The following is a 24,622-nucleotide window of genomic DNA, read 5'->3' on the forward strand; positions in this document are numbered from 1 at the left end:
TCTACTTATTCAGTTCTATGATCTCTGACGAAACCTTTCTCAGACACGACAAGTCAAAAAGTTTAATCAACCAACCACTTGTTAAACAAGTGTTTTATGTTTATTTGATGTCTGTTCATCATTCAGTCCTATTAAGGGTAACTGACATGTCGAATTTCAGACATGATTTCATTATTACCGGTATGTGTAGTTTGCTGCAATATAATTCCTTTGTCACAAGGTGCGTCGTCTTGCTAACGTAGGTTAAAATGTCCTACATGTTAGCAAGGCGACGTTCTAAACATTACTGACAATAGATATGTGACGATCCACATATCTACTTTTTCAATGAACCAGTTTTATATGCTTAATCCATCCCTAAGTGTTGATCCTCGTTCTCGATTATTACTGTCTGGTGTTAAAGTGAAGAGGTTAGAGGTCTCTACAGATTCCGCTGCCGCAGCGACAGCACGTGTGTGATGAGATTGTAAGTATTTTAGATAGCTAATCTCTATATAATATATATATAATGCCTTCGACAACACTTGTTATACTAAGGTCCGTTTTGTTCAGTCTAGCACACTATTTGAGTTTGTTTCGCGATGTGATTCGCTAGAGACTGCCAGACATCTGCTGGTGTGTTTAAAATGATTTTCAAACAGAGAGTTTACTGTAGTATGTTTTTATGTGACTTTTGTCTTGGAAAATGGATATGTATATTAAAGACTAGTTTATTTAGATGTGTTTGCATAATAATTAACTATGTAATAATAATAACCCTCATGAAAAAATACTTTAGTGATTATAGTGTTTTTGAACCATACTATAGTAAAGTGTATTATACACTATATATTATAGTACTTACAACACTTTGGTAATGAATGCTACAGCATACTGTAGTGAACTGATAGTGAACTGATAAACTGCTAAATATACTGTGATATACTTTAGTTTTTTACTACAGTAAACTGTAGTTTATTGTAGTATAATATATCCTACAGTTGTAGAAAACCTAGTACAGTATTCGGTGACGTAATTTGTTTATATAACTATCATAGTGGTGGTGTTGGGGCAGTGGGTAAGACACATGCCTTTGGTGTGAGAGACCCGGGATCGAATACACTGTGAGACACCAATGTGTCCCTGAGCAAGACACTTAACCCCTAGTTTCTGCAGAGGCCTGCGACCTCTGATATATATAGCAATTGTAAGTCGCTTTGGATAAAAGCGTCAGCTAAATGAATAAATGTAATAATGTAAATGTTGTTATATTACCACAGCAACTATAGAATTACCACAACAAATTCATTCAAGAATTTTACTATAGTATGGTTCAAAAAAACTATAGTATTTACTATAAATTACTTTGTTTCCATGAAGAATAAATTATTGTAATTGTTATGTTATTGTTAATGTTGTTTATAGCATTACAGTATATAATAGTGCTAGATTTTCATCTTCAAAACTACAGATTTTTCACCAAGAACGTCATGGCTGTTATTTTGAAAGTTAACTAATTTATTCAAACTATGTATATAATAAGTTATAATAATACCAGTAAATACTGTTGTTGGGTTCTGTTCTTCATATGCTATGAAAAACTGTAATTTATTAGATGACTAATTAAGTTGTGAATATTGATTAAAAGAATTGTCTGTCTATTGTATGTATCTATTGTATGTATCGGTCTACCTCTAATGTCAACCTTCTATTAATATTTAATTGGTCTTAATATGTGTAAACATAGCATGATAATCTCTGTTTTTGTTCTTTTAGACACAGAGAAATTTAGAAATGGCTGCCATTTACTCCGGCATCCATCTGAAACTGAAAAACTCTCGCACACCCTGGCCAGACAAACTAAAACTTGCTCGATTTGCATGGATATCAACACAGTGCCTTCTTCCTAATAAAGAGCAGGTAATTTATCTGATATAGACTGTCTGCATATTTTTGAGACTATAAAAGTTTACTTTTTAACTGGATATATCTAGCAAATTTACTGGAATATTTTATAAATTAAGATTTTTCAAATGTTAATTCCTCTTTCCCTATCAAAGGTTCTGTTTGACTGGACAAGTCATGCCCTCACTGGCTTTTACAATAAGAAAGTGGATGTACCCTCAGAGGTGGTGGAGGGTTTATGGACCTACCTAGATGATATCCTTCACAGCAGGAAGCTTCATAATGTGTTGAGTCAGGGAAAAACCATTAGCCTTCGTCTCACACTAGCACAGGTATTTACCAGTACTTAAGTTTTGCAATAATTTCACTTGGGCTCTTGGATATATATAAAGATTTAATTTCTGCTTGTATTATTTGCATTTTTAAGTCTCTTTAATTTAGTTATTTTAATTTCATCAATATTGATTGAATATTTGTAAAGATTTTCTTTATTTTTTTGTCAGCGTTAACAAAATACAGCACATATTCTAAAGATTTTGAATAGGTTTGCACGATATATATTGGCCGATGATTAATGTGCATCTCGTCAGTAAAGCCGGTTTTCTAATCAGCGGTAAACTCCATAAGGTGTGTGATTTCACATAGAGCGGCTGTTACTATAGGGAGTAGGGATGCACCGGTTGACCGGCCATAAATTGGAACCGGCCTGTTTTTGATTAAAGTACGCGATCGGCAATCGTCCGGTTTTTGGTCTTTTTTTCGGCCGATTTTTCCGGAAGTGCGCTCGCGTGCACAGACTACATTGTAATGGTTTTCGCTATGTCATTTGTGTGGAAGTATTTCGAAATCTGTGCGCAGGACACGGGCAGCCGTTCAGCACTGGAAATGCAGAGCTTCATGTGAGGCACAGATAGCAGGAAGCGATCAGCCATTTGCTGTACTGGCGCACAAATAAGAGTCCCTTTTCTGCGCGCACTAAAGCTGCGCGAGCATTTACTTTACCGGTCCGCGCCCTGAACACGAGTAGACCGTGAAGAAATGTTCAGATCAACTTCTCGCGTGTTGGATGAGAAACGAAACGGACTAAACGGTGACAAAACTGAAATGGTATATATATATATATATTTTCTTTGTAAAGTAGAGCTTGCATACACATTTAAAAAGGCAGAAGTAAACGTCAGTTCTGCATTAGAATGATTATTTTTATTTTACCTTGATATTACATTGACTTTATTTTATTTAAAAAATCACCTGCTGTAGCACACTCAAAAAGTTTCATTCATCCAATTAAATTTTTTTAGGGTAATGATTCACATCTATATTTTTTTACTTGAGACAATAAATTATTTATTTTTAATTGGCTCAAGTAAAAAATATATAGATGTGAATCATTACCCTATTTTTTTTTATTGGATGAATGAAATCCTTTTTGCATCTTTGTTTTATTTGCACCAACATTATTTGATTTTAACATTTTGGAATAATGTATTTATATAGCATACTTTTATTTAGTCTCACTGGTAAAGACCTTTTTTTTTTTAAAAGCAAATTTAAAAACTAAAAAACAAATACTGAATGCTGATTAAGAAACATCTTATTGAATGTGTGTTGATTTTGTTGTTTGGATTGTAGAACTATGCAGTTATTGCCTTTAATTTCACATGGTTACAGTTAATCTTTTAATTTAAGGCCAGTTCTCTGTAGTTTCAACACAATTCAAAAACAAAAGCTAAATGCTGATGCTTGTACCATCTATGTTCGTATTGAATGTAGGCTACTTACTGTGCAGTTACTGCCGTTAATTTCAGATGGTTACAGTTATTGTTTTCAATAGCCAAAAGCCAGTTTGGCTTATTAAATACCAAATAAACATCTTGTTTATGCACACTTTCCTTCATTCTTGTTTGTTGCTTAAAAATAATAAATAAATAAAAATCGGAAATAGGTATCGGAATCGGCCAGTTTGCTTGTAAAAAAAATCGGTATCGGAATCGGCCATGAAAAATCATGATCGTGCATCCCTAATACGGAGCCATTGTTAACTGACAAGCTGTGCAAATCCACGTTCTTTATCAACTTGGATTTGCACATCTTGTCAGTTAACGATGCGCATTAATCATTGGCCGATATATATCATGCACCCCTAATTTTGAAAGACTTTAACTAAAACGTGCCATTGATTAAAATATGATGAAGAAAAAAATAACATCACAACAATGTGGTAAATGTAAAAAAAAAAAAAAAAAAAAAGGTTTTAGAAAGAATATGATTTTCAAATAACACTAATAAAGTCAAAATGAAGGTCAAGTTTGCACACTTTTTCTATAACAATGCACTAAGATGCAGACAAATAATAACTAAAAAAAATTATAAAAATTGTATACTCTGATGTATTATTTGCAACAAGGACAGTTTTTAAATGTTGAAAAACTATGTTAATATCAACACTGCTTTCATCATTTGTTTTATTTTATCCTAGATTATCAACGACAGGATTTTGGACTGTTCTTCTGGATTCAAATCTGTCAGTTTCCACACCATTCTGAGCTGTTGCCATGGCATCTTGACCTCCCCAGTGCTTTCTGTGACCTACACTGCTAAGTATGAGTTGTTAGTGGATCTCTTGAGTCGACTCTGTGGCTTGTCCAGCATACATCTCAGGCAGCAGAAAAGTGACGAGCCTCTCTCTCTCAAAGTCTTTGAGGTTCTCCTCCTTGTTCTCAGCACCTATCTAACAGTGCAGAAACAGCAAGCAAACTCCAACCGAGTCTTTTCCCAGGTTACAGCACACCTCCTTCATCCTCTTCTCCTGCTCAGACACTTGCTGAACACTAGAGTTTGGACTGAGAAGGATGATGTCAAGATTCGCCAACATCTGAGCAAGGAAATCCGAAACAAAGTGGATGCTGTTCTTCAGTCAGTGCTCTTCATCCCTGATCATTTGATGTCCTACAAGGAAGAAGTTTTACCATTGGAGGATAAAGCTGGGGCCAAAAAGGGCCATGCAGGAAAGGGCTTGCAAGGCCCTATCAATATGATCCTTTTGAAACTTAATGTCCAAGGAACTAACGAAGAGGAAGAGGCTTTATTTTATGCCGTTAAATCAAACTCTCTCACTCTGCTATTTAAATTCGCCCTAGATTCATTTTGTAAAGGGGGAGAAAACAAGCAAGTGGTCTTCCACCTCATGGCTAAGCTCATTACTGCTTTGGGTTTCACAGATGAACTGGATATAGATGAGAGATTTAGTGCATTGAACTGGGGTATTGCTTTACTCACTCTGGAGAACCTCCTGAACTCCTGTTTGGCTGGTGATATTTATAATGTGGCTGCGGACAGAATACAACATGGAGAGGTGCAATTGAATTTCTACAGGAAACTGGCTCGCCTATTATTTAACAATGCCCAGATGGGCATCCCAGCTTGGTACCGCTGTCTCAGAGCTCTGCTTGCACTGAATCACCATATCCTGGAGCCAGATTTAGATGAGCTCCTTTCAGCTGTGTGGGTTGATGGAGACAACATGGAAGTACGCGTTAAGAAAGCCAGAGAAGCGCTCGTGTCTGTCGTCTTGCAAACTTATGCCAAACTCCGACAGCTGCCTAAACTTATAGAAGAGCTGCTTGATGTAGTGTGTTGGCCTGCAGCGGATGAACTGAGACCACCGTTGTTGCCTGAAATGATACAAAAGGCTCTGAGTCAGTGTTTGCTAGACAATCCTCCGAGCCAAAATCTCGAGATCTGTTGGCTCATTTTAAAAAAGATGCAGCGCTATCTTCTCCCTCACATCCAAGATGAAGCATCGGATTTGGCACTGAAAGTGTTTTCTTTGTGTTCGCTCCTCTATGCTGTACTCTTTAGTTTTAAGACCCTAGACAACAGCACCCCGGTGCCAATCGTGAAGAAGACTCAGAATCTTATGATGGAGATGCTGAAGGTCGTTGAAGACCTTTTGAAAAAGAACCTTGTCAGCGAAGGTCCTTGGATGGAGAAGGTCCAAGAGGTGATCCTTCTGCTTACTTATACTTGGGTTGAGGTGGATACGCTCTTCCAGATTCATTGTTCTAAGTACACATCGCCAGCTGCCTCTCAGAGTGGCGCTTTAGTGGACAAAGCCCTGACATTAAGGGACATGGACAGTCCATTGGGTAAACTATTACAGAACCATCTTGCGCTCCACAAGCTGAAGGTATGCTTGCTCAAACCATCTACTGAAACATCAGGTGCATTAGAGATGCAGAAAATGGCTCAGTTTATTCTAAAACGGCAAGAACTTACAATGATGCTTGACACCAACCAAATCTGGGACTTTCAATTTTGTACAGTTAATGCCAACACTTATATAGCCGCCCACTGGTTTCTTGTTACCACCAACCTTCCATTAATTGCCCCTTATCTTGGACCAAATGACACAACTGTTTTTGCAGAATGCATGTTGAAGTCTTTGCTTCAGAGTTTGGATGCCTCTGGAAGCAATTTGGAGAACACTGGGATCTCTGTCTCCTTAATATCCAGACAATTACTCGAGAGTCCTGTTCTTTGGGAGCTCCCTGAGATGTTCTCTGCAGTGATAAAGTGCATAATCAAGGCATTATTCGGACAGCTTGGCTCATCACACGGTCAGTTCGTCAGTACTTCATTTTTCAAACCTTGTGTGAAAATGGTTGGAGTTGAAGATGAAGAAACAAACATGATGAGACTGAAAGCCATCAGCCAGGAGATGTTAGACTCTGTCAAAATGAGCTCTTTCATAACTCTATCTAAAACACAGGTAGATCGATTACAGCAGCTGCTTAAAGTCACAAGTGTCCTGAATGGAAATGCAATGTCCTCTGAAGACTATTCAGAACTTTTTCTGACTTTGTTCACGCTGACGACTTGTGTTCAGTGTGATGAAAGCATCGATGACTCTGCATTTATTGGATTGCTCAAAGAGCTTTTTAATGTTATGGCTTCACTCCTGATGGTTAAAAACTCTCAAATGATCCTGAAAGTTGTGCATGGAAGTAATCTCTTAGAGGCAACTATGACTTCACTCTTTTCTCGGAGCAGCAAGGGGCTTTTCAAGGGTCTGGATGGCCTGATCTGGTTGTCTTTCCTTCAGTCAGTTCAAGTATTCATTCAGTACCTAATTCAGCTCATAATCGACAGGAGGAGCAGCATGTGCCTCAATCTGGAGAAGTTCACCTCCTTCATGGTTGAAAGTAACCTCACTGGAGTTCTGGCTGTAGATGCAGGGGATCTCTGCTCACTACAACTCCATCTGGTTACTTTAAGCACGCTTTGCAAAGAAATTATGACAAGTTTTGGCAAGAACAAACAGCTGGATAAGACTTTGACTCATTTGTTAAAGAAGTCCACTTCTGTCATGGAGCCAGCCATACAGGCTATGCTGATACGCAAGGGAAGTAGACAGATTCAGTCCTTTTCTGTTGAAATGGTAACAGTCATGATCAGGTGTGAACTAGCAAGAGCCTCAATCTCTGAAAATGATGGGCAGGAGAAAATCTCCCACATGGTGTTCTACCGGAGCTTCTGCCAGCAGATCTTCAAGGAACTCAGCCCGGCACCACGCCCTATGGACTTCCTCATTTCATCAATTCACTATCTCTCTGCGTTCTACATGGCTGCGGAAAAGACCAAAGCGAAAGGTCTTGAAGAACTCCATATTAAGATTTTGCTGAGTATCCATGCGCTGCTGTCAGGTACAGTATCCAAAAACTTTTCAAAACATTGGCTTGACTTGAGTAAAGTGATGCCCCCAAATTTAGTGAACCCTCTGCCTGTTCTGTAAACAGTCTGTCAATCATTTCTTCAGGAACGTGGTTGTCGTTGTCAGACGTGAAGGAGCTGGAGGAGCCAGTAAAGGAGCTTCTTAATCAGCTGGTGTCCAGCTGTTCTCAAGAACAGTTCCATCTATTACTGCTGATGCTCAGAGAGGGACTTGTGCCAGCAAAGATTGAAGGAGGCAACTGCACTGTAAGATTCTTGTAGTGTCTTAGGGTTTATTGTTATGTGGAATAATATAGTGTAATGGTTAATACATGCAATCAATTTATTAAATGTTGCACTTGCCATTCATTTGTTTACAGGCTTAACACATTTATTCAGTTTTTTAAAATCTACAGAATAAAGTCCCTAGTGCCCATTCATTAGTTAATGACACCATTTGTAAATTGATTAGGGATTAAAAACCAGACAGGAATTTGCATTCTTTATATTATGAAATTGAAATATTTATAAAATTGACTTAAAGTGAAATACAAACACCAGTGGAGGATTTCAGGTCAGAGGACAAAAATATCTTAATGTATGTACAGTTAGATCAATAATGAGTTGGGAAAGTTGTTTTAGTATTGAATTATTGCAGAGAATAGTTCATTGTTTGCATTTTGATGCAATCTGAGAAATATAATCTGTCTGTAATGTTGCATAAATCAAGCTGTAAATGTCATTCAAACAAATTGCTGAAACTAATAATCACATAAAGGTCTATTATTAAGTTTTCTTTTATTAAAAATTAACTAGTAATGATTAACCATCATTAATTGAATGACAGCCTTAAGTCTTATATTTAAAAGTCTGCCACCAGATTTGTTGTGTGCCTTTATTCTGGATGATTGAAGCAGACATAAAAAGTTTGTTAACAAAATCCATTTATTTTTTCTTTCTCAAAGTATACTAGTTTCTAAGCATATTTGTAGTGTGCCTGATGATTCTGATGTTTTCTGTTTTTTTATTTCACAGGAGGTTCTGTCCACAGTAATTTTTATAAAGCTGCTTGCCTGTTGTCAGTTTCCAGAGCATTGCTCGAAGGCTTTTTGGCTTATCACCCCACAAATCATATCTACTCTCATTGTACGTATTTCAATACCTGTTTTCAATTTGTTTCCCATTTTATGTTTTTTTTTTTTTTTTTTTTTTTCTTTTCTGAGTAAGATTAATCACACATGCATTTCTGTTGTACTAGTCTCTTTTTCATTCAATTGTCTTTTTAAGAGAAAAATATCATGATATCCTACTTTTTGTGTAAACTTATTCATTAGCTTTGGACATTGAATGTTTGGGATTTAACAATTGATAGACAAATTGAGGGAAGCATTGCCTTCCAAAAAACCTTAAACAATATTAAAGCCGTTAAACCCAGGAACAATGCAGAACAATGAAAAACATTATTAAATATAGATAACTTTACAGTTTAATTGACACAAGGAAGAAGTGCTTTAACAAAAAAAACATGAGGCTCATGTTTCCACTTTTAAACCCTTCAATTGCGTGCCACTGTTTACTTCCTTTATAAATTATTTCCTGGACTTCTTGCTTAAAGGAACACTGCACTTTTTTTGAAATTTTGCTCATTTTCCAACTTCCGTAGAGTTAAACAGTTGAGTTTAACCATTTTCGTATCCATTCAGCCAATCTCTGGGTCTGGTGGTAGCACGCTTAGCTTAGCATAGATCATTGAATCAGATTAGACCGTTAGCATCTCGCTCAAAAATGACCAAAGAGTTTCTATATTTTTCCTATTTAAAAACTTGACTATTCTGTAGTTACATCATGTAATATCATTGCGCCTGCTGCACCCATGGTATGGCAGCAAAGTTCCTTGATTATTACGCCCGGAATGAGAGTATAGTTCCTATCCATATCAGCCTAGAAAATCACTGAAAAACGTTTTATTTTCCATTGGTCTTAGTACATGATGTAACTACAGAAGAGTCAAGTTTTTAATAGGAAAAATATAGAAACTCTTTGGTCATTTTTTTGAGTGAGATGCTAACGGTCAATGATCTATGCTAAGCTAAGCTAAAAGTGCTACCACCAGACCCGAAGATCAGCTGAATGGATTTGAAAATGGTAAAACTCAACTCTAGGGTAATTGGAAAATGAGCCTATTTTTTTTTTAAAAAGTGGAGTGTTCCTTTAAATAAAAGCCGTGGGACATTATGCAATAAATACTTTAAAGCTTTGCTTCTATCGAGCCTTTAACATTCCTTTAAGGGCGCCTAGAGAGTTGGCTGGCAGTGAAAAACACCATGCAGCTAGCTTTGTAAAACCTATCACATACCTCACCCACCGGCCTGACTCTCTCTTGTCTTGATTTAGCATTAAAATGCATCTGCCTGGAAAAGTCAGGTTTCAAAGTCTTCAGTTCACTCAGAGAAGGACTCTGTGCCTGACAGGTTACTTTTATCACTGCACTTTTCTTCTCAGTGTCAGAACTTTACATTCTAGAGCTGCCGCTAACAGAGTTCACCACAGCGACCAGAAGCTTTGTTAACCTTGTGCTGGACACACATCTATACTAGTACACAAATATAGAACAAGCTCTGTAATCGTCACTTTTGTGATTAATATTTTATAACACTGATTGGTTGCTCTGCAGTTAATGGGCAATATGTTAGAAAGTGAACTGATATTGTGCTGCATTTATAGATGTCTGCAGGATTTCTGATAAATGTCAGCCTGGTTTCTAAGAGATTTCTATTTCAAATAAATGCAATTCTTTGAACTTTCCATTCATAAAAGCATCCTGGATTGTTTTTCTTCTTGAGCAGCAAATCAGCATATTAGAATGATTTCTGAAGGATCATGTAGCACCGAAGCCTGGAGGAATGATGCTGAAAATTGAACTTTGCAATCACAAGAATAAATAACATTTTAAAATATATTTTATATTGAAATATTTCACAATATTATGGTTATATTGTATCAAATATTTTGTTTATTATTTCAGTCAAATTTCAGCCTTCATTCAGAAACGTAAATCTTAACAGACCCAAAATTTGTGTCTTAATAGCACTATGGTCTCTTTCTTCTCACATATATATATTTTTTCTGGATATTGAGAGACATTAATATAAAATTTAATTTGTTTTTAGTTTGTCATAAAGGAGTCCAGCAAGATCCCTTCTCTGACCCGTGCGCTGACGTTACCAGCTCTCGAGACTTTGACCGTCTTGCTCCGGCAGAGTGAAGCAAAGATCTCCAACCCACACCATGTCATTGTGGTCCTGGGTGCACTGCAGTTTGTGCCTCTCGACAGTCATTCCATGGAGGACTACCATGCTGCTTTTGAGGCCATTCATGAAGCCTTGTTTGCAACTATCCACTGCTACCCTCAGGTGAGCTTAAACTTGATTAAAGGTACACATAAATTTGATAAAAGGTATCAGTTAGTAAACACAAAATATATATATCCGTTAGTAAATACAGTATGACATGGAATTTCTTGAGATGAAAAGCATTATTCAGACTTTCTTTTGTTTTTTTTAAGTAAAATACAGTAATTTGCTCTTATAGTGCACTTTAAAAACAGTGGATGTCATGGTAAATGTTACATTAAGGCGAATTGGTAAATTAGTTCTCTGAGATGCTTTGAATAATGCTGATGTTTCCATAGGTTTATGCAAATAGGTGTATTAGAGGCTAATGCTGCTTGATGTTAGGAGTGAATATTACAGTGCCCTAGAGAGGCATTTAATTTGAACTTAATATGAGTGAAAACAAGAATGTAGTCTGAGAAGTTGCCACAAATTCTGAGGGGAAAGGAGCCTGTTAGTTAAGGAATATTGGAACTGTGTAATACTTCAAGGTTGTACAGGTTGCTTTGCCAGTGAAAGTAGGAGACTTGGTACCATCTCAACATGACCTCATGTTTCAGGCTTTATTTTGTGAAATTAGAGCACACATTAGGAGTAAAATGCTGTAAAAGTCTATTTTTAAATGATCAAGACATGTAGTTCATGTAGCTCTGTCCTCATTTACTCATCCTCATGTTGTTCCAGAGCTGTGTGAGATTCTTCTTTTGTTTTTTTTTTGAATGTTGGTTACCAGACAGTTGCTGGTAGCAAGCCTTTAAATTGACAGTTCAACCAATTTTGGGGTAAAATAACCCTTTAATGCTCTCATACTTGAAACTTTACATGGTCATGTCAAAACAACTGGATATGTTTTTTAGAAAACCTAATGGCCAAATAAAAAGTGATAAAACACCAATCGCAAGAATCTTGTTTACATTGTTGTAGCTAGGGTTCAACTAATACATCAGTCTTCTATTAAAATGTTAAATTGATTCAGGGTCAAATGTTTTTGTATTCATTGGATAAACATAACATGGTGGAGAGTTCCTGCCTCAAGTGGAGGAGTTTAAGTATCTTGGGGTCTTGTTCACGAGTGAGGGAAGGATGGAACGGGAGATTGACAGACGGATCGGTGCAGCTTCTGCAGTAATGCGGTCGATGTACCGGTCTGTCGTGGTGAAGAAAGAGCTGAGCCGCAAGGCGAAGCTCTCGATTTACCGGTCAATCTACGTTCCTACTCTCACCTATGGTCATGAGCTTTGGGTCATGACCGAAAGGACAAGATCCCGGATACAGGCGGCCGAAATGTGCTTTCTCCGCAGGGTGGCTGGGCGATCCCTTAGAGATAGGGTGAGAAGCTCAGTCACCCGGGAGGAGCTCAGAGTAGAGCCGCTGCTCCTCCACATCGAGAGGGGTCAGCTGAGGTGGCTCGGGCATCTGTTCCGGATGCCTCCTGGACGCCTTCCCGGGAAGGTGTTCCGGGCACATCCCACTGGGAGGAGACCCCGGGGGAGACCTAGGACACGCTGGAGAGACTATGTCTCCCGGCTGGCCTGGGAACGCCTCGGTGTCCCCCCAGAAGAGCTGGAGGAAGTGTCTAGGGAGAGGGAAGTCTGGGGTTCTCTGCTTAGACTGCTGCCCCCGCGACCCGGCCCCGGATAAGCGGTAGAAGATGGATGGATGGATGGATAAACATAAAGGATTCTGGATTTTACACTGAGCCCAGCTGTGCACCAGTTTTGAAAGCTTTAAATGTTTGCAGGTGATGTTAAAGGCTTCTCCCACCTTCCTGAATTGCTTCTATCGCTTGGTTTCATCAGTCATGCATGAAGGCAGACAGCGGGGTGACTCTGAAAGAGGTAAGCATACCTATATTAGCCACGTTCAGAAGTGTTTATATTTAAACATTATGTACAATTAAATCTAAGTCTGCATTTACTTGCATATACAGTAAAACTGTAATACTGTTATAATATAAAATAACTAGTTTCTATTTGTATATATTTCCAAATGTCATTTACTCCTGTGATGGAAAAGCTGAATTTTAAGCAGAAATCACTCATACGCAAAACACAATTTTCTAAAAACAACACAAGTCATAGTCAGTTATTAAAACATGTACACTGTTCTACATTAACAGACTTTAAAATATGTTTAAACATAGCGAGAGATGGTACAGATATATGTAACGTGCCTTGAAGCTCATTCCATACATACAGAGCATAATTAGAAAAAGCAGAACGGTCTATCTCTGTATGAAAAATCGAATATTTTTGTGGAAAGTATGACCCCCCCCCCCCCCATCTTTTCATTAAATAGAAAAGTTCAAAAGAATTGCATTTGTTTGTAATATAATACTTGTATTTATTGTCACCATTGAAAAAAAGTGAATGCATTCTTGATGACTAAAATATGAATTTCCTTCAAAAAGTTGTATTGACCCAAATGTTTGAGCAAACAAATTTAACATTGATGAATTCAAAGGCCTTTCTTGTCAGCATGTCTGCAGTTATTGATGGCTATATAGTGGAAGAAAAAAAAGGAAAGTACCTGATACTGGCAAGTAATTACATTTGAAATTTGAAATGAAAAGTGTCCTGTTATCAACCAATGAGTCATTTGAGTATCAATAGAGCCATATGTCTCCTGATATTTTCCCATCTACAAGTTGCACTGAATTCATTTATTGTGCAGAAAGCAGATGTTATTTGAAGTATGATTCACCTAATGAGACAAGCACATCATTGAGCTGTGTGCAGAGACAGACGCTTGCAGACTGTGGCTCTGTGGATTGAATTTCAAAGTGAAGTGAAGGAGAAAAAAATTCAGTGAAGAAAGAAGGTTGAATTTGATCCTGAAGCTTGAGGCTCAACACATTTTAGCACTGAAGGCATATCCTTTTTGAATTGAGAATTCTTTTTATGAATTAAAGTTTAAAGCTTTTTTTTCTTCCTCTGTCCATTAGTCTTTCTTCATTAGACTTTCATATTTGACATCAAAGTTTGGTCAGAACTGACATGTATTTAGATGTGAGTCAATTTTAGTCTTATTAATCATTTAATGGTGCTTTCTTAAAACATGAATTTGATGCTCACTCTTATCTGTCCCACAGATAATCTGTCTTTGAAAAGATTTAACCAGGATTCCAATTTATAATCAAAAATGTATTTAAAATTAATGATTGGTGGTTAACAACATCTGTTTCTTTTTAAAGAAGGAGAACAAAATGTGTAATTAATGGTTTTGGCAATATTTGCATGTACCAGACAAGGGTACACTACCATTAAAAAGTTTGCTAGGATTTTTATCATATATTTATTCTAAAAGATCAATTTATTTTATCAAAAGTCACAGTTATGTAGTTTACATTGTTGCATGTGTAAATGTTTTTTCAAATAAATGCTGTTCTTTTGAACTTCCTATTCAACATATAATCCTAAAAAGATTTTATCATGGTTTTCATATATAATGCAGAACAAGCATTTTTAACATTGATAATCATAAGAAATATCTTGGGAACACTTTACTTAAAGCCTTTATGTATAATACATTATAAAGTTTTATTAAAGTGTATAATGCATTATAATTATTCATAATTTGCAATGTAATAAATTATATCTTGTTGTAAAAACTATAACCGAATTTAAAATGCATAGTGTAACACTGATTTGATAAGTGTTTTAATGTATCAACTGTGGTTACAATTATTCATGAGATTGTTCAATGCATTACAAGGCATAATTAATGCATTAAAACTACATTTATAATGCATTATACATAAAGGCTTTAAGTAAAGTGTTACCAAAATATTTCTTGAGTACCAATTCAGCATATTAGAATAATTTCTACAAAACATTTATTTTAAATTGTAGTAGTATTGTAGAAAATAAATCGATCAAATGAATGCAGCCTTGGTGAGAATAAGAGAATTCTTATACAAATGGTATTTTTAGTGATTTTGCAAACCTGTTATGTTTCGATTAAAGGTGCCCTAAGTAATTTGGAATCTTAAACATAAAATGTAAATAGATCTACACACCCCCATCTAAAAGTTTTACACAAGTGTCTTATGGAGGTCATGCTAAGTTTTTTGAAATAGTTCATTATTAGATTTTAATTAAATGCACCAATGGCATTAAGCATAATTAATCACATGCGTTAACAGTGCTAATTAAAATATTACAATTACTTTGTGATCTTGCTCTCTATTTTCAGCTTCTGAGAAAGACAAAGAATGTCTTCTGAAGTGTGCCATGCTGGTGGAGAGGATGTACACTCATATTGCCAATGCTGCTGAAGATTTCACAGTCCTGTCTTCATTCATTGTTGCCCAATATGTCAGTGAACTGCAGAGGGTGAGGCACTAGTCGTTATAAGTTTTTATCTGCAAAATGCCCATGCCAGTTCTACTCAAATGCTTCCTGAAAATGTATTTTCTGCTCTTGTGAACTGCCTGCCAATGTTTGCTAGAATATTCTAGAAGAATCTTCTCAGTGTCATAAATCTTATACCACACAATTATAGCTTGAGAGTTGATGCACTGGGACTGATCCGATGTCCTGAACTCCTGGCAATGATGCTATTCTAACAGACCAGAGGTTGTGTTAGAAAGGAGAAACACATTGTCCAGTGTGATTTGAGAGCCAGTTGTTTTGGTCAATAAGTGTGAAATGTTTTTGACCTCTAACTGGCCTGAGACTCTGTTACTGCACTGAACAATCACATTGCAGATAATTGTTGTCATTGTGTACTCACTATGAGTTTCTTTCTGATTTTCTAGGTGACGCTTCAGCCAGAAGTTAAGGCACATTTAACAGAAGCCATATACTGTATCCTGGACCATTGTGTTGAACGAGACATTAAGTTTTTGAACACCACCCTTCAAATGGGTGTCAAGGAAGTGTTCAATGAACTGTACAATAGTTACACACACTATCACAAATCTCAAAGACAAGGGGAAGAAAAGTACACAGTCTAAAAATCGCATCCCGTTCCTTAAACTGTTGGTGTGAAGTGAATACATTTGTAATTTGTAATGTTTACTTTTAATTACTCTGTTATAATTAAGGAAGACTCTAGAAATGTTTAAAAGTATGTTGTATGTTAGTTCACTCAAACATGAAAATTTGTTGTCATTTACTCACCCTCATGCTGTTCCAAACATGTATGACTTTATATTTTGATAATTTTTTTATCTATACCGTGTTTTTTGATTCACAGTGTTCTACAAAATAGTTTTTTTGTTGTGCATAAAAAAAGAAATTCATAAGTCATCATTAGGGTGAATAAATAACACCATTTTCCTTATTGGGTGAACGATCTCTCTAAATGAGGGAAAAAAAGTCTTTGTTGCCATGATGTATTTTGTACTTTCTAATTTTTTGTAATTGACAAAAAGGATGTGTTTTTGTTTTTTCTTCTGAGGAGAACAGTAAATCTGTCTGTGTAACCATTACTAATGTCCTCAGACAAACCCTATTAAGTAAAAGACTTATCAAAGAGTTCAGGTGTTACAGTGGATTATCTGAATTGACAACCTAAAGCCCTGAAACGAAGTTGGAGAAATCCTGTCTCAGGATTGTGCTTCTGAGTAAACCAATTAACCTGAGGCTGCTCCAGGTGGACTCTATAAAATTAGTGTCTCCTGAATGAAAAATAACTAATTTAAAAATGTACCCCATTAGACCTATTATATATTGTAAAAATAGAGCAGTTACATCAAGTGCTCTGGTGTGCCTCAACCTTTTAAGCTGTACTACAGTGTACAATAACATTGTGTTCCTGAGGTTCTCTTTGAAGAGAATTTAGATTCAAAACAGGAAGAGCCTTGGATGCAGACTGAATAAATGTACATCTATATGAACACAATGCCATCACAATACAACAAAATGTTGAAAATGCACTGTGAAGGTTGACAACCATGTCATTCACACTATCCTAGAGGAGGGATCCAAGAACACGTTATTGACTAGGCTGTTCTGGCTTCTCAAGTGGCACTTGGCTCTGTGAAACATGTAGGTATGTGTCTGGTGGGCAAACTGAAGGTGGAGCTGTTCCACAACTGCTCCGTAGGTTGTTTTAATTTGCCGTCATTCCCAATCACATTTCTGGAGCACATCCAACACTGCACATTTTGCATGCCTCGGTTCAAACATACCTGATTAAGGTCATCAGCTCATTAGTACAAACTCCAAGACCTGAAATGGGTGGGTCAAAAGAAACATGCAAAATAAACCAGAACCAGGAACATGGTTTGGAGCCAGTGCTTTAGAAGACCTGGTTTGTATTGTTGATCTTTGAGTTGCATCACCCTCATGAGAAGCTCTCATTTCCTTTGTTCAGCAGAGTCGGGTAATAGTGGGTACCCTAGAATTGGTGTCTGTAGGGGGTCTTGCATGTAAGCGAAGGACTAGAACGGTGCAGAAAGCATCCCAGCCGGCACCTAGGAGCTGGCAGGGATGATCAGAACATTGGACGATGGCCAAGTCTGTCGAAAAACAGATTTGCCTCATTAGCCCTGGTGAATGCTCAAATGTAGGCCCTTAGATACAACAAACCATTGAACGAAGAGGGAAAAAGCTGTTTGCCCACAGTACACGTATACAGACAGGTCGTAAAAATAACTAATATAAGATGAAAACAGTCCTGTTCACACTCACAGAGCATGGATATCTGTCAGAAATTTTGGATGACAATTAGAATTGTATATTTATCTAAGGTTACAACAACATGCATCAATGTGTGATTATTAGAGTTCCAGTGTTACTTCTCACGTTCTACCATATTTCATGCATGGCTGTACGTTTAATAGTCAGCTGGCCTTACTTTTAAGGTTTAATCGCTCAGTGAGAGTGTTGATGTTTGAAGATGTGCGCCGATATAAATATGAGAAGTTGTCCTTTGGAATTGTTTTCGAATGTTATTGTTTTTTCAATCAAGGTTAAGAGTGGACATTGACTTCATGTTGTTATATAGTCCAGCAGCCAATTTTAAGAATGCTGTTATTTCCCTATGGAGATGGAGCTTTCATAAAAACATGTTGAGATCTTCATTTTCCATAAACTCCCTGGACATTTTTACAATTCACTCCAGGCAGTATCTCAGAACAGAAAACATCTTATTCTACATCTTTAATCTTGACATAATTGTACACTGAAAATCTGTCATCAGAATTAAAACTTTTTTGCTGAATGGCTAAGCGTCCACTGGGCGTTTATGCAGAGGGATATTCATGTGACATAAGAGAATAAAGCATATTTTTGTAACCACCAACATGACAAAATGGTAGGTTAGAATTGTAATCAAACTCCCTGCCTAAATATGGCAGTTTAGGCATAGACTCTCCTTTCATTCCTGTTCTCAAGGCATCAGGAAATCCTCACAACTGATTTTCGGGGAACTAAAAAAAAAATTTGGACGGTTGGGGGAGTAATAAAGCATAGAGACCTTTTACAAAATATGGATGCCATAGGAAATTATACATACTCTCCAATTTTAGGCTATGAGCCAAATGTCCCCACAGTAGAGGTTTTCGAGGCCAAATTTATGAGCAGGAAATGAACAACCACACAGTTACAGAATAATAATGTGATGTTTAATGACGTTCTTGAGGCTTGCATTGGTTTTTGACTATAAATCATTTAATCAAGCTTCAAATCTGATAGAATTTGAGGAGTGCCAGAAAGTTTTTTTCTGTTATGAAGGAAGTTTGACAGATTTACATTGTGATGCAACAGATATACCGGTCCCATAAAATCATGAGAATTCAGATACAGAAAATGGCTTAAAACTTGAAATAGGAAATCTTGGTGTCTGGCGACATTTTAGTCTATTGCCGTTCCCAAATGACATTTGAAAATCTTATTTCAATTTTATCCTTAAAGGCTAAAGGTTCTTTTAGACTGAATTCTTATAACCTATATTTTGGTGTCATCTGCAAATAAATAAACCATTTACCTTATTATGTTATTATATTTGAGAGGCCTGAGTCTTGGCACATCATGATTGAATCATCTGGCTATTTGTTATTTCATAGACACTCAATCCTAATCAATTTACAGCACACTTATAACATCAACAGCTGTCCTGGAGCAATCTGAGGATAAGTGCTTTGCTCAAGTTTGAAAAGAGATTGAATGGGGTGCCACTTGCCAGCCCAAATCTTTTAACTGCAGCGCTGTGCGCACATAAAGATCCAGTCTACAGTGCTTGTCATCATATGAAAAGTAGGTCATTCAAGTGTTTCCTTGGAAGTGCAGCAGTGTTTCTAAATCTGCCTCGTCCTTTATTCAAATTATTAGATGGCTCAAAAACATTTTGGATCTCGGGTCAAATTTTAATGAGTTATTTAAAACTGTAGAACCTAGTTCATCTAACTGTAGCTTACATTATTCATTACAATAAGCTACTGATCATTTAAAGCATTTTTTATCAATACATTAGTTGGCTTTTTTCCACAGGTTTTAAAAGATACCCAGTGGACCCATTTTGATGAATAAATGAATGTCACTATCGGCCGTCTTAAACCAGTCATCAGACAGCTATTGCATGGAACAGCGCTGCTCATCTCGAAATCTCTGAAGGTCTCTCTCAAATATTTAAACAAAATGTCATTGAGATTCCAGCAGACATCCAGCATTGAAGTGTAAATCTTCTTAAAGGTTCTTTTTTTTTTCTGAAGCTTTTATTAAGCATCACACTTTGGCTCAGCAATGGTCCTGACACACAGGACAGTAACTAAAGAGGTGAAAGGTGGGAGTGATTCTGGAGCAGTGGTTCTCAACCAAGGGCCTTCTGCAAACTTCTAGAGGGCCCTAATAAGTCAAAATTTTAATTATTTAAATTTAGTTACATTAACATAATGAAAGTGAAAATTTGCTGAAAATGTACTCACCCTCAGGCCATCATGAGATTGTTTCCTAACTGGAACAAATTTAGAAAAAATGTAGCATTATATCACTTGCTCACCTATGTATCCTCTGCAGTGAATGGGTGCCGTCAGAATAAGAATTTAATCTTGCATTTTTTTTTGTGTGTTTTTAATCATTTTAATTAAAGTACGTAAATCTGCTGATAAATTACAGACAAAAATAACAGCGTGGTTGGTTTACTACCATTGAGATACTATTAGTTTTTATTTTTCTTAAATATTTATTTATTGTATTCTTATTTATTATTCTTACATTTTATAATTACTTGTTTTGTCATCTGTATTTGTTTTATAATGTCTGTATAATGTATAATTGTATAATGTTATAATTTATAATGAAAAATATATAATTTTTCTATTTTATTTCAGTTTTAGTTAAGTAGTCTTTTTATTTCATTTCAGTTAACACATTTCAGATATCAAGGAATTAAATTGTATGGCTTTGGTTTTATTTCTAGTTAACTATATAACCCTGAGTCACAGAAGAGAGAAGGACCTCAAATACAGTAAGTCTTTTGTAGCCTAATTGAAACTACTATTTTAATTTTAAATTTACTATTTTGTTTTTAATTTAATGCTGGGTAATATAACAACCTATGGTGATTTAAAAAAATTACATTTTTAACAATTAAAATATACAAAACATTTATTCAAAGGTTTAGCTGTTTGAGACTCCCTGCACATACAGTAAGCACCAAGGGATCAGGCTGGATTTACAAAAAGGCATTATTTTCTGTTACTGGGCCTGGAATATATCACTGCTAACACATAAACTTTTGTAAGATTTACTAAATCTTCCTACGCATGTTTCATTAAATGCATTTTTGGTGAATATTTACTAAGTTAAAAAATGAAAACCATTTGCTAAAATTAATAATCAGTGAACAGCAGGGCAAAGACATTGTGCAGTGTACGCAAAGGCAAGCACATAGATGTACATATTTTCATATAACTTCCGTGAGAAGAGCACAACTATATAACAAAATGTGTTTGTCAGAAATCGAGTATGAACCAAATGATTATTCGGCGCATCTTAAGCACAGAGGAACAGGCGAATAACGATAGATGTCTCCACCCCACTGACTGTATAGCCCCGCCCCCAACCCGCCTCCGTTCGCGTCACTGCGGAGCGTGATTGGATTAAAGTCGGTTACCCTTTCCCCTCTAACCCCGTGATGCTGGCTGTTTCCTGCTTCTTCCTCTACCCAACCACTAGTGCTGCTGGTGATTTCGTGTTAGTTGGGCGCTGTAGCCACAGCGAGACGCAGAACGAGGACGTCAGTGGCTTTTCACGGCACAAACCCCGAGTCAGCCACTGCATTATATCCCATCCAAAATCACAGCAATGCGCAGGAAATCTAGGGTATTACTATGTTTCGCTGTGCTTTGGTTTCTAGGCATAGCGTATTATTTCTATTCGGGGACAACGCTGAGTCGAAAGGTAGGTTTTTCTGTTCGCTTCATCTTGCATGCTGCTGGATCGGTGCTAATTATAAGTTGTTAGGGGCGACTGTGTCGAAATATTTAGTTTGCGGATGAATGAGGAAAAACAGTCACTACGGCGAGAGAACCAGCACCAGTTTAAATAGCCAAAGTCTGTTGAGTGGACTCATAAATATATTGTTATCGCTCCGTGCTGTGATTTCACTGCGAGACTTCTCAAATAACCTCGTCTGTTTTAACTGAATTCAGAGCCTGTTGTGTTGTGCTCGTGTTTACAAAAGGCGCATCATTCCGAAGTCGTTTTTAAAAGCTTTGATACGCCGAATTTCTTAGGAGCAAGAGGAACGTTAACTGCTTACTAACATGAGCTTTTCGCTTGTGAATTTTACAGGGTAGAGCTAAAGCTGCGATTAATACATGAGCTTTTCAGTTTTTTACATTTGTAATTTTGAATTATTTGGTTAATGTTTAGTCTGGGACGTTTTACTGGTGGTAGGGACTATGATTTTTCTCCGTGAGTCGAATCCTTTGAAAACGTTCAATGAAAGATTCGTTCAGACTCCGCCAGTGACGCTTCTGCAGTTTACCTCGTTCCGCCAGTAGGTGGCGACACAATAGAGTATGTTTGTGTGTGCTTTGAGTCCTTGAATCATTCACGAACAAAAGGTTTGATCTTTTATCGCAGTTTACGTCTAATCTACTGAATAATGAGATCTTTAGACTTGGTTTTAATAATGTTTAGTTGTCATTTAAATCTGCAGTCCGTAACATTGTGTGTTCGGAATTTATCAAATTAATATAAGCGAGTACATCATGAATCCATTTTCCAAATCATGTTTTTGTCTTCTCCTCAATTTTTATATTGAGACCATTTCAGACTGGTACTGGTAAAACCGCTACGCGTCATAGACATAAACCGAGAGAAGTAGCTCCGATGTTCTGACGGAACACCATACCCATCAGAATGGGATACCTTCGGTTAATGCGCATGCATGCATAAATTTAAACATTTCAGCATACCTAAGATTACAAGCAGTAAACAGCATACTCCTTTATAAACTGTATTTTTAATTAAACCAGGGGCTATCAAAACAGCATACCCCTGTATAAACTGTATTTTTATTAAACCAGGAGCTATCAAAACAGCATACCTCTTTATAAACTATTTTTATTAAACCAGGGCCTATCAAAAAAATCATACCCCTGTATAAACTGTATTTTGAATACAGACAAAGTAGGCTAAATTGACAGACTCCGCTATAAAACTCAACTTCCGGTATGCTATTCTGACAAAGTATGCTACATCGACAGAACACTGGCTACAATGTTCTTCCCCAAGATGCACACAGTTCTGTTTATTAATCGCTAGATAGCGCTAAAAGGTACAGACTGCAGTTTTAAGCATATCTGAAGCGGTGTGATATTCAATAGAATTGGTAGTGTGAATGTGGAAAATTTCTGGTGTCCGTTGCTTCCAGTTATTTTAGCTGCAGGATAATATAGTTTTACTATTTACTGCACTTTGTTATTCTTCTATCTACCCTTTGGGCTAATAAATCGTACATCTTGCCCAATAACAGGAAATTGTTTATTTCCACATTAAAAATGAAGAAGTGTGCGTGTATGTATATAAAGTCCCAGTGCATTTGGACTGTGCCGTATATCAGACGGTTGTAATGTCACAAAGAATTGTGAACTGACTGTCGTATAAAGAACCAAAATCTTCCAAAAAAAAAAAAAAACACAACAAATTTGAACATATACAGTAACCTTTGATATCTAGAAGCTGTAAATCTGTATCTCATTAATTATCACTCAACAGTGGGTACATATTGCACTCGGTTTTGAGTGAGGGTGGTGTACCATGAAACCACACTTTTTAGTAACATACCATCTGTCTCGAAGGAAGTTTGTTGAAATTCCTTTGCTCAAAGGCAAATATTCAGCTCGTGTACTTCCCTTTATATTAAATGACACACTGTCTTGAGATTTTGTTGTTTCGTGCTTTGTTTCCATAGCTGTCCATCAGCTGCAGTCAGCCAACTCGTTTTCTATCGTGAGTGCATTTGATATTGTAATCAAGGCACAATGAGGTGAATGGACCCCTGCACAATTGGGAATTGCTCCCTTATGGCACTCTGAATGTACATTACTGAATATAACTCTATTGTTTGTCGATCATAGTTTGATGTTCACAAGTTGTTATTGTCCTATACTGCGGTCCGAAATGGGAAACGTTGCATGGCTAGAATAGAAATATACTGCCTTTCAAAGACCTTGCTGTTTAGCAGGTTTATTGCTGCTTTTGTCATATAACCTCATAATGCATGAATACAGCTGCTCTTGGATATGTTTTAAAGCTTCGTGTAGTGTAGCATAAGCAAGTGGCTGAACAGCTGATTAGCGCTCCTTCATCTGGCTCAGGGCACTTTGTTGAATCCTTCTCTACATTGAACGAGACATCGATGCTACCGTATGGTGCAGCTTGTTCTTTTATATCCGTAAAATTACTTCATTTTATTGAAGATTTTTAATCGACCCGACCTTTGCCTTGTCCTTTGCATTTATTTCTGCAAGAACTGTGCTAGTTGCATAATAGATTTTAAACAGATGTCAAAGATTGTATCTCAGTGAGGAAATTAGTTTCTGCAACCAGCGAGGGTGGATGACAGGCCCGGGACGGTGGGGTTACACAGACACTCATCACAGATTCTAGTACCTCAGTTATGCATAGGTCAAATTCTGAATATTTTCCCTATCGGATTGTTTTTTTGGAGCCACGGCTGGCCTCGGATGCGGGCGGGATAGAAAAACAGGGGGTTTTTATCTCCACTGAGAAATGCGTTTGATCTGATATCTGCTCCACAACACAATTATTGACATGCTGATTGTTCTGCCGCTGTTGGCAGGATTACAGTGGCGGTGTTGGGATGGGGCCGAACTGCTTTCAGTCACTTGTTCAAATCAAAGCTTGTTAACATCAGGATGAACCAAAGTGCATGACGGATTCGGTCAGCTCTCACAAAGCTGTGTGTGTCTTCCTTTTTTCTTTGTTTCTGCCTTTTGATACCAGAGGAAAGTAAGCCATTTGGTTCTGATGAGCGTCCTACAGATGAATTTGTAGCGAGAAATAAAAGTGAAGCAGGGGGCACTAATTTTTTCGTGACTGAGACTGTGGGTTTTTCATTGTTGCTCAGGTATTTCAGAATGACCATAAAATTTCAGATGCTATGGAACAAGATTGGCCCACTGTTTAGTCAGGCTTTGCTGTCCCATAGCGTAG

General features: G+C 37.0%; 2 protein-coding genes across 3 annotated transcripts in view; both read left to right on the forward strand.

Annotated features, from left to right (window-relative positions):
• Positions 1–337: 337 nt before the first annotated feature.
• urb2 (URB2 ribosome biogenesis homolog) lies at positions 338–16,219 on the forward strand. Its single transcript, XM_059566313.1, has 10 exons — positions 338–466; positions 1,756–1,899; positions 2,040–2,216; positions 4,364–7,589; positions 7,703–7,863; positions 8,632–8,742; positions 10,767–11,009; positions 12,730–12,826; positions 15,183–15,322; positions 15,748–16,219. The coding sequence occupies exons 2-10, from the start codon at positions 1,774–1,776 to the stop codon at positions 15,943–15,945; spliced, it is 4,479 nt and encodes a 1,492-aa protein (XP_059422296.1). The 5' UTR covers positions 338–466; positions 1,756–1,773; the 3' UTR covers positions 15,946–16,219.
• Positions 16,220–21,089: 4,870 nt separating this feature from the next.
• Positions 21,090–24,622, forward strand: part of galnt2 (UDP-N-acetyl-alpha-D-galactosamine:polypeptide N-acetylgalactosaminyltransferase 2) — an 81,055-nt gene continuing 77,522 nt past the window's right edge. The window contains exon 1 of one of the 2 annotated variants that reach the window (XM_059566314.1): positions 21,090–21,337. In XM_059566314.1, the coding sequence (XP_059422297.1) occupies positions 21,242–21,337 (96 nt within the window). In that variant the 5' untranslated portion in view covers positions 21,090–21,241. The remainder of the gene's footprint in view (positions 21,338–24,622) is intronic. The other variant, XM_059566315.1, reaches the window with a different exon arrangement.

This window comes from Carassius carassius, chromosome 14, assembly GCF_963082965.1.
Source record: "Carassius carassius chromosome 14, fCarCar2.1, whole genome shotgun sequence".
Lineage (NCBI taxonomy): Eukaryota > Metazoa > Chordata > Actinopteri > Cypriniformes > Cyprinidae > Carassius > Carassius carassius.

Bases quoted from the DNA above. Each gene is read 5' to 3' on its own strand.
- urb2 (XM_059566313.1), top strand. From the start codon at position 1,774: ATGGCTGCCATTTACTCCGGCATCCATCTGAAACTGAAAAACTCTCGC. The intron at 8,743-10,766 runs GTACGTATTTCA...ATTTGTTTTTAG, and splicing joins AAATCATATCTACTCTCATT to TTTGTCATAAAGGAGTCCAG. The intron at 12,827-15,182 runs GTAAGCATACCT...CTCTATTTTCAG, and splicing joins GCGGGGTGACTCTGAAAGAG to CTTCTGAGAAAGACAAAGAA.